This window comes from Microcebus murinus, chromosome 12 (genome assembly GCF_040939455.1).
Source record: "Microcebus murinus isolate Inina chromosome 12, M.murinus_Inina_mat1.0, whole genome shotgun sequence".
NCBI classification, from domain to species: Eukaryota; Metazoa; Chordata; class Mammalia; order Primates; family Cheirogaleidae; genus Microcebus; species Microcebus murinus.
Window position 1 is genome coordinate 74,646,647 of NC_134115.1, and position 15,015 is coordinate 74,661,661.

The window sequence follows — 15,015 nt, forward strand, 5'->3', positions numbered from 1 at the left end:
AGTGTGATCTTGTCCACCCTTCCCGAAGTGCAGCTGGGGAAACTGAGGCCCTGAAAGCACAGGTGGCTAGCCAGCCCTAGATGCAGAGCCCCTCCCCGGCTGACTTTGCTCCTCCCCTGGCATCCCAGGCATTCTCCAACTTTAAGGGCTCTTTCTGATTTCTTACGTAATTCAGATGGAAAAGCGCCCGAAGGCAGCCCCCACGGTGGATCTGTGCGAAGCCGGTATTCAGGGACCTGGATTTTTGACCAAGCATTGAGATATGCATCTGGTACGTGATGGCCGAGGGGCAGGGCCTGAGCTGGGGCCGGCTTGGGGGGAGGCACCACTGGACGCAGCCATCAGCTGCAGACCCCACTGGCGTCTCAGGGCCGAGAGGGGCCACCCTCCCCAACACCCTTCCCCTGCTGCGTGGGAGCACATCTGAGCCTGCCCTGGGGACCGTGGAAGCACGTGGGTCTTGGAGGGATGGTAGAGCATTTGGAGATCTGGAAGTCTAGAATGTCCGGACCATTTTGGCAGCACTTCCTGTGGGCTGCGACTCTGAAACAAGCCAACGGGGCAGATGGCTCTGGGGCCAGATGTGTTCGGGAGCCCCGGGTTACACAGTGGCGGGCTCCCTGCACCGCCGGGCCCCTCCCAGCGGGCCAGCCACGAGGCCTTCCTCATGCCCGCTGGGCCACGCTCCTCTCTTTTCTGAGAGGCGTTTAGAGAGTTGGGTTCCAAAGAAGACACTTCGGAAAATACTGGTGGTAGCAGCAGCTGTCATTTATCGAGCGCCTGCAGCATACCCAGCACTGTGCTAAGGACACGTGGTATCATTGCTCACACCCCCTCCCCCGAGGTGGGCACAGCTTCACCGCAAGGAAGCCTGAGCTATAGTTGTTCCATGATTTGTCAGGGACTCCCTCGCTGATACCTGGTGAGCTGGGATTTGAACCCAGGTTTGCTGACATCACTGTACTGCGAGCTGCCACTCGGGTAAACTCTCCCCACACCCCACCTCCCACCTCTCTGCCCCTCTGGGCCCATCTACAGATAGCGAAGCTGGAGCCCAGGGTCTCAGTGAGTGAGTGGCAGGCGGGGCCCAGGGTCCTGGGGCGGGTGAGAGGCAGGTGGGGTCCAAGGTCTTAGGGTGAGTGGGAGACTGAGGGCCCCTCCTGGCAGCACCCAGTGCACAGCCTGGAGGCCCAGGGTGCTGGGCAAGGTGCCTCACTCTGCATCAGGGGGTCAAGAGATGGCTGAGGAGCCATCGTGGCCCCCAGGGCTACCTGCATGGGGTGAGACCCACGAGCAAGGTCCCCTGTACCCTTAGCCCTCTCTGTGGGCTGGTGGCAGACCCCCTAAAGCCTGTCGGGACTTGGGTTGGTTATGAACAGTATGGGCTCCACTGACTTGGGCCCTCACTGTGGCTGGGCAGGGTCCTGCCCCTGTGCCCCCAGGCCCTGAACTTGCTGTCCCAACATCATCATCCTGGTGCCTGGTGGCCTGTCCGTTTCCTGTTAGACAGAGGGCAGGGAGCACACCTTGCTCACGGCTGGAGCCTCAGTGCTGGGCACGTCGCAGGTGCACGGTAGGTTCCCAGTGGGTTGAAAGGGAGCTGGCAGGAGCTGCTGAAGAGTGGGAAGAGGCAGCGGGAAGGGCCGGAGGCATCAGCACTTGGTGACAGATGAGCACAACAGCAAGACACTATGCGAGTTTACCAGGCCTTCCCTGTGTGCCAGTCTCAGGGAGGCTGAATGCGGAGAAATATGCAGCCCGATCTTTGCCTAATCTGTTCACGTGATTGTATTTTCCCTGTGTGACAAGGTAACATGTACACAGACCACCGAATGGCATACTGCTAAATCCCACGCTGCTGTTAGGATGGCAGCAGCCCCTGGAGTGACCCAAGCAGTCACAGTGGCACCAGCTACTGTCCCTCAGTACCTGCTGTGTGCCGGCTGACTCACAGGGTCAGTCTGTTGACCATGACCTCATCGTGACATACAGGAATCCTAGTCCTATTTTATAAGTGGGGAAACTGAGGCTCAGATAGGTAAAGGGACGTGTCTTAGATGTTTGAGCTCAAACAGCTACGGGGTGGCAGGGCTAAGCTAACCTTCAGACTCCGCATCCTGCCCTCTTCTGGCTTAATCCAGGACCCCAGGCGCCCACCTAGTAAATGGGCCTCTAGTTCTAGTTAAATCCAAAGAGTGTGAGCTACGGTCCCACCCTCACCGAGGGTCTGCTGCTGTGCCGGGAACACCGTTCACACTTAGCCTTCTCGCCGACCCTGCTACATCATCCGCCTTTTCCCAGGGAGGACACCGAGGCCCCGCCAGTAAGCGGCAGGGCTGAGACCCCATCGCACATCTGGCTGTAAACTGGCGCTTCCCACGCCCGGACGCCAGGTACCAGCATCCCCCAAGGACCATGTTGGAAGAGGCGGATTCCCCAGCCACTCTAGAGCACTGTGCTAGAATGGGCCAGGGGCTCTGCATTTGTCCCTGGCCGTTCTGTTAGGCAGAGTGTGGGGCCCTAGGCCCAGGTGTCATCGGGCTGTCACGAGGGTGCCAGTAGGTGGGGGATGGGCAGAGCCTCTACTCCTGGGGTCCCTGCCAGGCTGGGTCTGAAGGTCTCTGCTTGGCTTCCTGCCATGGGCCTTAGCCCTGAGCTCTGCGTGGGTGGGCTCCTCCTTCAGCCTGTCTGCAGTGCCCACTGGGAGTTCAGCCATTTCAGTCTACCTGCTCCTGGGAGAAAGGCCTGGCAGGGGGCTGGAGTCAGGTGTTTCCACCGTGTTGGCCTCTATATGTCTCAGGGAACAAGGCAGCTCCTCAGCGGGTGTGGGTGTTCCTCTGCTAGCCAGACATATGTGTAGTAGGGCTGGGCAACATGCCAGGGGAAGTGTGGACCACCCCTGTAAGGTAGGTACATTTAGCCCCATTCTGCAGATGGGCAGACTGAGGCTTGGTGTGTCTCAGGAAATTACCAAGGTCATGCTGCCAGTAAGTGGCGGACAGGGACCCAGGTGTGTCTGCTTCACAGTCTGCCCTCTTCACCTCTGTCTCATCCTGGCAAGGAAAAGGGGTACCTGGAAATTACTGCACTGAAGTGACGATTTCCTTATGTGGATATGATTTATTCCTTTCAGGGCACTTTTATGTCCATCTCCTTTTTCCTCTCAAGGTATAAGTATGAGGGTTAGCTGAAGAAGTTACCTTCTCCACCTTACAGATTTGGAAACTGAGGCCCAGAGATGGGAGGGGGGCTTTCAGGTCACTCAGAGCAGGAGGCAAACCTGGGCGTAGACCCCGGGCGTCCTGACTGACGTCTGGCTCGGTGCTGCCTCTTTGCTTGCCGGGGTCACCCCTGCCCCCCATCCACAGTCAGCTGTGCTCGGACTCGGGTCCTGGGACTTTGGTCACAGACGCTGGGTGCCAGCTGACCAGTCCTCCCCTCTGCTGTTTTCCAGGGTCCTACGAGTGTGGCATCTGTGGCAAGAAGTACAAGTATTACAACTGCTTCCAGACCCACGTGCGGGCACACCGAGGTGAGTGGGGCGTCCCAGGGCAGAGCCGAAGGAGATTCCGTTTCCCACCTGGGCCCCTCTCGGGCAGCACTGAGGCCCTGAGAGCTCCCGGCCCCCGCGGTCTCCTCCATCTTCCTTCAGTGGGAGGGCGCCAGGCAGGAGAAGGGCGGCCGCCGGGTGTGGGCGAGCACAGGGGCGGAGGGGAGCCAGCAGGACTCGCCACCCAGCCTCTCCTGGGGGGCTGCCGCCTGCCCCCCGGCCTTAGTCCTCCAGGACACGTCAGCACTGCAAGGTGTCAGCGGCACGTGCTCGAGTCAGTGCGTGTGTTACTCACGGCAACCTTGAGCAAGGGGCCGGGCGGCTGCTTCCCTTTCTGAAGATGAGGAAACTGAGGCACAGGAGGGATGGCAGCTGCCTCTCCCTGAGCCTGGCAGGCACAGGTCAGGGCCCAGCTGGCGTCAGGGCCCAGGGAGGACCGTGAGGCTGTCCCCTGCAGCTCCCATGGGAAGAGCCCTCCTGGGCCCTCCCTCACGCTGGGCGCCAGCTCCCTGTCCATCCGCTCACTCCTTCCCCCTCTCTCTCCGCAGACACGGAAGCCACCTCGGGGGAGGGCGCCTCCCAAAGCAGTGAGTACTGTTCTCCTTCGTAGCTGGTGGGGCTGAGGGCTGGGAGGGAGGAAGAGAAGACGCTTGTCCCCTGCCCCTGGGCTGCCCTGAGTGGCCTCTGAGGGGCACGTTGCTGGGGTCCAGGCTTTGGGCCAGAGAGTCCTTATGAAACCGGAGCACAGTGACGCAGAGCAGCCCTTCCCAAAGTGTGTTCCGTGGCAAGAAAGGGTTCTCCGGCCACATAACCTTGGGCAACCCTGGATTGTACTAGGATGGGTGGGTTCCTTTGCCGCGGACATCTTGGGACCCTTCACTGGCAGATGTGCCTGCGTGTCCCCAGTGGGGACCCAGCGTGTGCAGTTTCCTGTGTTCTTTGACTCTGATTCGTGGCCCTGGGGCTCCGTAGCTGACTTTGGGAAACGCTGCCTCGGAGTCATCTCCAAGGCACCCATGGAGATGGAGGCGGCAGTTACTTATCGGTGATCTGCCCGGGTGCCGTATCCCAGCTGTGGCGGCGCGGGGCCCTGCCGTAGGGGACAGCACTCTGCTCCGCTGCACACAGGCCCTCCCCACTCCAGCCCCCAGGGGCCTGGTGGGCAGCTTGCCGGGTGGGTGTGCAACACCGAGCTCCGGAAGCCAGCGGTTCCGCCCCAGTGTGTGTCCAGCAGAAACGTGTGCCAGCGTCTGCCGGAAGGTGCCAATTAGAATGTCCTTAGCACACTGTTCCTAACAGCTCCAGACCAGAAACTGCCCAAATGCCCAGTGCTAGTCGGAGGGATGAACAAGCACATTCTCACGAAGGACTCCTATACGGGAGTCAGAAAGAACGGCTCGTAGCCACACACGGCCACATGGCTGACTCACATTCACAGATACAGTGAGCAAAATAAGCCGGGCACAAAAGTTCATCCTTGAAGGTCCCATGTGTAGAAAGTACAGAAGCAGCTAAAACTGATGCTAGCAGAGGTCAGAAGAGCGGTTGCCCCGGGGAAGGAGCTTCTGCGTTCTGTGTCCTGAGCTGGGTGCTGGTTACGTGAGTGTTCTCAGTTTGCAGAAATTGAATGAACTATGCATTTATGGTTTGTACACTTTTCTATATCGGGGGTTAGCAGACTTTTTCTGTCGAGGGCCAGATGGTAGGTATTTTAGACTTTACAGGCCAGACGTCTCCGTCACAACGATCGGGCCCTGCCCTTGTCGCGGGAACACGCCAGAGACGTGATGTACATGAATCCCTGACCACACACATGCTGGGCAGGGTTTGGCCCACGGCCCGTCATGCGCCAGCCCCTGTTCTGCGTGTTTGTTATACCACCATAAATGGTTTCTAAGATGATAAACAAATAGCACCCCAAAAACCGCAAAACCCCCAATCAAAGCAGTTGGAAGAAGGGTTTTAGCTGGCCCAGTCCTAATGGTGCTCCTTGTAAGGCACTTCCCGTCCACTCGCTGTCTGGATTGCTCACTGGAGGAGAGGCAGGCGGGGCTGCGGTGATTCCTCCGTGTTCTGTAGGGGAATCTGAGGCCCAGGTTGGCAGACACCTGCCACAGCCCCCAGCCGGGAGGAGGCGGAGGCCTCCCCTACCCCACCCCCCGCCGCCTGCCCCCAGTCCTGCCGGCCTGGCCCTTGACTCCCACGTCCCTCAATAGCGCCATTCTTCTCCAGCTCCCATGGTCTGCCTGCGGTCAGCCACACGTTTAAAGAACTTCCCTATTTATCTTTCCTTCCTCGGCTATTCTGGGCCCCTGGCCTCTCCGGCAGCCCCTCAATGAGCCGTTGTGTTCCGCCTGCTTCCGCTGTGCGCGGGCTGCCGGTTGTCGAGGGCTCTGCAGCCGGGGGTATTTTTAGTTCTTCCATCGCTTTTCCCTTTCCCCCGTGGAGTTTTCTCCCCACAGTCGGTATGCTCTATTTTATTCTCAGCCCTACACCCCCTCCCTGACCCAGGCTGGCAGCGCCTGCTTAGATCGCCCGGTCGTGGGGTCTTGGAGCCAAAAGGGTCCAATTGAGAGGACTGAGAGTCCTCTACCCATTCTGCAGATGAGGACAGTAAGTCCCGGGGCGGGGGCGGGGGGGGGAGCTTGTTAGTAGTGGAGGTGGGCCTAGAAATGAGGTCTCGCACATTCTAGTCCAGAGACCTTTCATTTATTTGTTAGGAAAATAGTGCAGTCACACATAGAAGCATAAAGACGTATCTACTCACCCATCTCTCAACAAACAAAATAAAAGATGAGCCCCACATGTGATTCTGTTCCTATTGTCATGTCGATTCACTTTGTCAAGCAATATTGGGTAACATTTACAGGGTATTTATTGGATGTCAGGCATTCTGCTCCTTTATTACAAGCCTGGGAGCTGAGGAATCTGTCATTATTACCATTTTACAGATGAGAAGACCGAGGCCCAGGGGTTAGGGAGCGTGTCTGAGGTCTATCGCACTTGTAAGTGGTAGAGCTGGGTTTTGAGCTCGGGTAAACCCAGGGCCCGCCTCCCAAAATGGATTTGCAGTGGTATTCCTGGAGACACTGAGCTCTCGGGGGGTTCTGAAAGTGTAGTTTCACTGACAAGAGAGTACTTCGCCCTCCTCCTCTGAGGATCTCTCTCTTGCCCTAATTGACTCCTGCCTGAGGAGGGCCCAGGAGTGGGGTTCCCATCCAGGTCAAGTGGCCGTCGTGGTGTGGGGGTGCTTCTCAGCAGCAGAGGGTTGACAGTTCGTGTGGCCCTGAATTGAGGGGTGGCCCAGTGGCCGGGGGGGCGTGTGGCAGACACGAGCAAGAGGGCAGGTGTCAGCAGGCCTCAAGCAATACCGGTCAGTGTAGGAAGCGCTGGGATTGCATCGCACGGGGCCTGGTGGGGGAGCTTGTTGTCTGGGCTGGATGGCTGGCCGTGAGAAAGGAGGGAGGCCTGAGCCAGGGGTGGGATCCTGGAACCGCCAGCCTGGGGGAGGCCCCAGGGCTCACCTCATCTGCAGCCCTCACCCCACCCCCACCACCTCTCCCTCGGATGCTTCTGGTACCCGGCATCCTCACGGTACCTGCCGGAGCCATGGCTGTGGGCTCCCCACTCAGGGACCAGTTTGTCTCTAGGGCCCTGGTGTCTGCTGAGGCATTTCCAGAGACTGCCAGTGCAGTGGAGGAGGGGAGGGTGGCACTGAGAGGGGATACAGCTGATGTCATCTGTGTCCCCGAGTTCAGCTATGAGAGGGTAAGAAATCTTCCCACGGAATTACCTAGAAACACATGGCGGGGATGGGGATCCCCTCAGAGCCTCTGCTCAGGTGCTGAGAGGCAGGAGAGGGACCAAGAAGGAAGTGCCAGAGCCCAGGACTGACAGGCGGCTTAGAGAAGGGCCGTGTGCCCCGACTCCGTCTCAGCTTGGCATTAAGCGAATGTTTGAATCCTGGCGCTTCCTCTCCCCGCAGCCTCGAGCAAGCCGCCGAGCCTCTCCGTGCCCGGGCATCTCACGGAGATGGCATCAGGCCTTCCCCGTGTAGCCAGAGGAACGTGCCCACAGGTGCGAGAGGCGTGCCTACCCGGAGAGGGTGGCGTCCCGTGTGTTTCCTGCCTCAGACTTGGGGGAAACCTGGGCAGCTCACCCAAACTCAGGCCTGTGTCACTTTTCTATTGCTGTGTCTCTAAAACTGAATGACTTAAGGCAACAAATAATGGTTATTCCCCAGGTGCTGGGGTCAGGATTTGAGTGTGGCTTCACTGGGTCCCCTGGCTCTGGGTCTCTCACAGGTTGCAGTCAAGGAGTCGGACGGGGCTGGGGTCTCATCTCAAGGCTCGACTGGGGAGGAGCCGCTCGTAAGCTTGCTCACGGGGTGGCTAGCAGGGTCCGGTCCTTCCCAAGCCCTTGCACTGAGGGTCTCTGCTCCTCACTGGCCATTCACCAGAGGCTGCCCTCAGCTGCTGGCCACCTGGGTTGCGGGGGCAGCTCACAGCATGGCAGCTAGCAAGCACACGAGCCAGAGAGAGAAGCTGTGCTCAGGATGAAACTCACCGTCTTTGGTAACCTCATGTCAGAAGTGACATCCCGTCACTTATACTGCCTTCTATTCATGGGAAGCAACTCTTGAGGTCCAGCCCAGCCTCACAGGGAAGGGGTCACACATGTCACGAACACCAGGAGGCAAGAGGATCCTTGGGCGCCATCTCTGAAGCTGTGGGACTTGGGGCAGGTCCCTTCTGTTCCTCAGTTTCTCCACGTGTAAAATGAGAGACTCCTTCCTCCCTGTTGTGAGAAGTAACTGAGGCAATGTAGGGAAGAGCGCCTTGCTCGTCACAGTGTCGTGTGCATGGTGATTGTTATTCTTCTCGTGGGGCTGTTAGGGTGTGAGGGACCAGTTATGAACCAGGCCCTCAGGAGCTCGGCCTACATAGGGCAGGGTTGGGGGTTGGCTGGGGAGTCACTTCCAGGCTCCCTGGTCACCTTGTGTGGTCTGGATCTCTGCAGAGGGCTCCGAACACCCCAGCGTCCACCCTGTGGACCCAGGAAGCAGCACTGGCAGCACAAGGGGAGGAGAAGCTGGGCGTTCAGGCAGTGGCTGTGCCGTGGCCCCCCTGGTCCAGAAGAGCTGGGCAGCGCCAAGGCGCAGACGGACTCAGGGACCAATTCTCCATGGGGTCATCCGGTTGGGGCCAGACTGGGCTAGTCCCATCTTTGGTTCCTGAGGCAGATGATCCAGCTAGAAAAACCCCACCCCGAGTGACCGGAAGCCCCGGTGACCGCAGGCGTCTTCCCATCCCTTGCAGACAATTTCAGGTACACGTGTGACATCTGCGGGAAGAAGTACAAATACTACAGCTGTTTCCAGGAGCACCGAGACCTGCACGCAGTGGATGGTGAGTCAGGCCCCTCGATGCTTGGAGTTGTGCAAAGAGGTGCTCTTCCTTGGGGTCACCAGCCCCCAACCCGCCCGCCCTCCCTCCCGCCCTGCTACCCAGAGAAATGTCTGGCAGCGGTCAGAGCCTCGAGGGAAGGGAACATCCCCGTCATACTCCACATGCGCTCGTATTTAGGTTAACCCAAGTAAAATCGCCGTTTTTATAGGTCAAAATCAGAAGAATATTGGGATTTCATATCGAGTCATTTTACAGTGTCATCTGATTTTTTTGCATTCACACGTTCTGCTGAAATTAAACCAATATTTTAAAATGAATGATGGCATTTTAACCTCTTCAATTATAGAGTTAGAAATTAGAACAGTAAATTGAGGTAGCATGTTTTGAGAGTCTTAAGCATCCTAGAAAGAGGGTCTTGGACCTGGAAAGGACCCTGGGGGTTCCCTCTCTGGCCCCACCCCCTGCCCTGACAACCAGGCCACCACTTGTTGCCGCTGGCTCACCCTTTTTCTCACCTCCTCTTATTCTCTTCTCCTGATGTCTTCCTTTCCCTCTGCCCTGGCGCTTCGAGTGCATGCTGGGGGCCTGCGTGTCTGCCCGCCCCGGGGTGGGAGCCTGTCCGCAGCAAGGGTGAGGAATTGAGGCACAGGCTGCGTCCTGGCTGGGACATGTCCTCCCATTGCCCCTGGCTCCCTGGGGCTTCCGCGCTGGCCCCGGAGGCCGACTCCCAGGGATGGACACAGGGGCCGCCGCGGACAGGCAGCTCTGGGCAGGGACTAACCGGCTCCTGTTTGCTTCCTTCCTCCTGCGGCCGCCGTCCCCCGCCGGGCGCAGTGTTTAGCGTGGAGGGGGCCCCCGAGAATCGCGCAGGTAAGCCCTCCTGGTTGCTCACCTCCCCCATCCCCGGCTGGGCCCCGGAGACCTGGGGGACCCAGGCGCTAAGGGCCATGTGTTCTCCCACAGACCCCTTCGACCAAGGTGTCGTGGCCACTGACGAGGTGAAGGAGGAGCCCCCGGAACCGTTCCAGAAAATCGGGCCAAGTATGCGGGACTCTCTCTGGGGCTGAGGGCTGGGTGGGGCCGGCAGGGGCGGCAGGGCTGAGTCCCACTGCTGGGTGCGGGGAGGGCACGTGGCATCGCACACCCCACGGCAGCGGCACCCACCTGTCAGTCAGGCTGGCCGGGCTTAGGGCTTCAGCTTCCGAGGAACTGCGGGAGGGTGCAGGGCCAGGGGCGGGGCGGGAAGGCAGCCGGGCCAGGGGCTGAGTCCCGGCACCCTCGCGGTCTGTTAGCCATCCTGAACCTCAGCCTCCCGCCTGTGGAGCCAGGGTGACATTTCCCCGCAGGTTTGTTGGGGGATTAAATGAGATGATGGATGTAAACCACCTGTTAGCACAGTGCCTGGTACATAGTAGGTGCTCAGAAAGTAACTGTCACCGTAGTCATCTGAAGGGGTTTGCCAGCGAGTGGAGCTGTCCAGGGCAGCCACGTGCAGACACTCTGTCCTTGTCCCAGGAAAACCTCTTGAGGGCAGGAGCCACACACGTGACCGGCCTGTTCCTGGCAGACTTGTATTGAGTGCTGTAGGGACACAGCAGTGACCAGGACAGCGGCGGCCCTGCCCTTGGGTCATGCACACTGGGGTTGGGGACGGAAACAGTGTCCAATCAAGCAGAGGTACAACACAGAGAGAGTGCTGGGGGCTGCAGGAGGCTCTCAGAGTGGGGACGAGGGTCGGGCTTGAGCCCGTGTGTCACACGCAGAGACAGGAGAGCACTGCTGGTTCCGAGAATTGATGACGAGTTGGGGTCTCGGGGAGCCTTGAATGCCAGGAGGCGGCATCTAGACTTCACCTAGGGGGGAGTGAGCCAGTGAGTTTACGAAGTGGGGAAGGGACTCGATCAGATTTGCCTTTTAGGAGGACTGGTGTGGCTGCTGGGAAGGGTAGGCTGGGAAGACCCTGTGGGCAGCCTGGGGCAGGTGTGGGGGGACCACAAATGATGGGAGCTTGTCCTTTCCAGCCCTGCAGGAATGTCCATACTTATTCATCGCTCTGTTTCCTGTGCCTCAGTTACTGTCAGCAAGGAGAGAGAGACCTTTATGGTCTCTGCTTCCTTACAAGGATGTAAGGCAGCTTGCAAAAATACACACAGAAACACAACAAGCGGATGAGGACAGGAAGGAAAATCAGAGGCGCGGAAACACTGAGTCGGGTACATTGCTCAGAGGGCAGAGCTGTGTCCCAGCCCTTAGAAGGTGCTGGGTGGATCCCCCCACCTGCACCCCCACCCTAAATGCTTTCTCTTCCCCGCCCCTTGTCTGTGGTCAGAGCATGAGTCTTTGCTTTCTTCTTAACTCTTGTGAAAGCATCCAGGAAACTGAAGATGAGATAATGTCTATACAGTGGTTAACGCAGTGCTTGTCACACGCATAAGTAAACACTCGATAAACAGGAGCATTAAAATAATCTTAAAGATGAAAATGACGAAATCCTCGACACTGAAACTGCTGGAAGTTAGACTCTGCCGGGGAAGCACAGATATGAATCAGACATGTTCACAGCAATCAAAGGATACATAGTCTGGTGGGAGAGACAGACATTCGTAGACAGATACAGGACAGGGACAGAGGGATCTGTCCAGTACCTGCCAGCAGTCCCAGTGTAGCGCCACTCTTCTGACTGTAGCGTTATCATTATAGGCCTGGGAATCAGACAGGCCTGGGTGTGAATGCATCATCACCAGCTTACTACTTACCCCTTGTGATTGTCCCTTGGCTCGTCTGTAAGTTGGGGACAAGCACATCTATCAGTTCTCCAGGGCTGTTGGAGGATGCAACCGTAGAGTGTCTAGCTGAGCACCTGGCTTGTGTTCAGGTTATAGTGAGAGATCTGACTGAGAGAGTCCAGGGCAAGCGTTCGAAAGCCAGCCCAAACATGAGTCCCAGCTCTGCACTTAATAGCTGCGTGATATCCTACAAATTGTCTAATCTGTCTAATCCACAGTTTCTTTAAAATGGGATGATGACAGTAAAACTCACCTTTCAGGATTGTCATGGGGTTTAGGTGAGATTATGTTTGTAAAGGAATTAGCTTAATCCGTGACATGTGCCTAGAAAGCCTTTAAATAAGTGGTGCCTGTTAATTGCCCGAGAAGATGCAGAACAAGGCTAGACTTGTCCTGTACTGTCTGTAACTAAGTCTGACAGACAACGGGCCAGCACTAGGACCTGGGAGGAATCATCACAGAGCATGAGGAGTGTAGAATGGCATTGAGAGCGCCCAGCTGGGCCTGGCTGCCCCTGAGCTCCTCCTGCCTTGATGGAGCTGAGATTACTGGTGTGAGCTGGTTCCTCGCTGCCACTCTCGAGCTGTGCTGTGAGAAAAGAGCGCTGCTTCCTGGGCCTCTGCCACTTCTTGTCAGCAGGCCAATCCCACAGACCCCAAAAACATAGACATAGAATAAGGGAAGCCAGTAGAGGCACCCTGCATTTGGAAGGGACTAGTTGCCCCAGGTAATGCTCTGTGGGTCAGAGGAAGAGGAAACACCCTGGCAGCAGTGCATGCCGGGAGGCACACATTGAAGTCGGCATCAGCTGAGCAAATCAGAGAATTAGGCAAAGCCAGAGCCATGACAGAGCAGGAGGATCCTGCTAGAAGGAGGAAGTTGGTCTAAGGAGCCTGTGCATCAGTTCGCTCTTTAGCTGCAGGTCTGAGAACTAACTACCGTGATCCTGGGCAGAGAGAGGGTCCAGGAGAATTCATTCATGTTGTCTGTTGAAACAGAGTATGTCAGAGTCATGTATACATTACTTCATTTTATGCCTGCATAAGAAAGAGTAACTTGGAAAATTAAAAAAAAAAAAAACAAAAAACACAAACATGAGCACTATGAAAATTCCACATAAGAAAAAGAGAGTTTACAAGACTCAGGAAGAGCCTCTGAAAATGATCTACCACAAAGTGGTAGAAGAAAATTGTTTTTGACAAGCTCAATAGCATATGAGAAAATATGACCTGTCTTAGTCCACTTAGGCTGCCATAACAAAATACCACAGACTGGGTGATAAAAATAGCAGACTCATTTCTGACAGCTCTGGAAGCTCAAACGTCCAAGACCAAGGTGCCCACCTGGTTGGGTTCGGGTGAGGGCTGGCTTCCTGGCTTGCAGATAGCAGCCGTGTGTTCTCACATGATGGTGAGAGAGATGTGCACGTGCACAAGGTTTCCAGCATCTCCTCGTACAAGGGCACTAACCCCATCCCGAGGGCCCCACCTTCATGACTTCATCTCCACACAACTACTTCCCAAAGGCCCTATCTCCAAATACCATCGCACTGGGGGGTAAGGATGCAACATACGGATTTGGGGGTGAGGGCACGATTCCATACACAGCATGACCCTTATGAAAAAGGAGCCTGAAGTTCTATGGTGAAAAAGCAACGGGATAAGGTAACAAGGTAAAGAGAGGAGTGAGATGAGGAAAGATTGCAGGGAAGCAGAAATCAAGAACAGAATTAAAACCTACACTATAGATCAGGGGTCCTCCAACTTTTTAAACAGGCCAATTCACTGTCTTTCAGACCATTAGAGAGTGTGCACTGTGGGCCTAGGACGAGTCGGCTGCTAAGTAGTACAGGCAGTGGCGGCAAAAACACCTAGAGGGCTGGATAAATGTGCTAGGCGGGGGCCGTAGTTTGAGGACACCTGCTATAGATAGTAAAGAGCAGGATTGGTTTGCAGAAATGGAATGAGCGATGTGAAGAACAGACTTGAACACATGAAGGTAATGAGAGGAAAGCATGATAAATATAGAGAACGGGGGCCAGTTCCAGGGAATTGGTGTTGTGGACGAGTGGGCAGAAGCTGTACTCTATTAGATCTATTAGAAGAAAAATCTAAAGATCTATTAGAAGAAAAATTTGCTCAGCTAAAGGAAAACTTATTTATGCAGATTTAAAGGGCTTGTCATGTTTCAGAGTCAATATAAAGGACCCATACCTTAAAAAAAATATTTGATTATTAAGTATGAAGTGTTCAATTTCCTTAAGTATTAAGTTTGACAGTTCACTCTGACATTTCACTTTGACACTTCTTGTTTTATGTTTATTGAGAAGGTACATCCTCAGTCTTTCAAATGCACATGTTGGCTTCTGACTGTCTTTCACATTTTTTAGAGCAATTTTTTGTGAAACCATGGATAAATCAAAAATGTGTGTTATTTTCGAATATGAGTTCCATTGTAGAACCTGTGCAGCACAGATAGCTCAAAATATCAGTGAAGTGTTTGGGAAGGATGTGGCTCATGAACACACAGTATGTTGATAGTTTGAGAAGTTCCGTCCAGTGATTTTAATCTTGAAAATGAGCCATGTGGGCGACCTGAGACCAAGGTGGATGATGATGAGCTGAAAGCTGTAGTGGAAGCGAATTCATCTCAACCTACGCGTGAATTAGCAGCAAGGTTTGACGTTACTATTCTAACTATTGGACCATTTGAAACAAATTGGCGAGGTAAAGAAGCTAGATAGATGGGTTTCGCATGGATTAAATAAGCATCAGTAGAGAGATCGTTGAAGCTTGCATGCCTTTGCTGTCATGACATAAAGGCAAACCATTTTACACCGTATTGTTACGTGTGATGAAAAAGGAATTCTTTTTGACAGTTGCAAACATTGGGCACAATGACTGGATGAAGATGAAGTGCTGAAACCCAGTCCAAAACTGAATATTCATCAAGAAAAGCTAATGGTGTCTGGTGGTCCAGCGCTGGTATTATCCACTACAGGATCATGAAACCTGGTCAATCAATTACAGCGGATGTCTACTGCAACCAATTGGATGAAATGATGAGGATGCTTACAATTAAGCAGCCCAGATTAGTCAATAGAGACAGGCCAGTCCTTTTGCAAGAGAATGCTCGACCACATATTGTACAACCAATGCTGGTCAAACTACAGAAGCTGAACTTGGAAAAACTCTGTCATCCACTGTATTCACCAGAACTCGAAGCTACTGACTACCACTTCTTCCAGGCATTGGACCACTTCTTGCAAGGA

At 55.3% G+C, this 15,015-nt stretch overlaps 1 protein-coding gene across 11 annotated transcripts in view; it reads left to right on the forward strand.

Annotated features, from left to right (window-relative positions):
* Positions 1-15,015, forward strand: part of ZNF618 (zinc finger protein 618) — a 171,384-nt gene that overhangs the window by 119,039 nt on the left and 37,330 nt on the right. For 7 of the 11 annotated variants that reach the window (XM_012768852.3, XM_076008970.1, XM_076008969.1 and 4 more), the window contains exons 4-9: positions 176-271; positions 3,455-3,532; positions 4,099-4,137; positions 8,869-8,958; positions 9,793-9,828; positions 9,922-9,999. In XM_012768852.3, coding sequence (XP_012624306.2) covers positions 176-271; positions 3,455-3,532; positions 4,099-4,137; positions 8,869-8,958; positions 9,793-9,828; positions 9,922-9,999 — 417 coding nt within the window. The remainder of the gene's footprint in view (positions 1-175; positions 272-3,454; positions 3,533-4,098; positions 4,138-8,868; positions 8,959-9,792; positions 9,829-9,921; positions 10,000-15,015) is intronic. The other 4 variants (XM_012768855.2, XM_012768858.2, XM_012768859.2 and 1 more) reach the window with 1 other exon arrangement.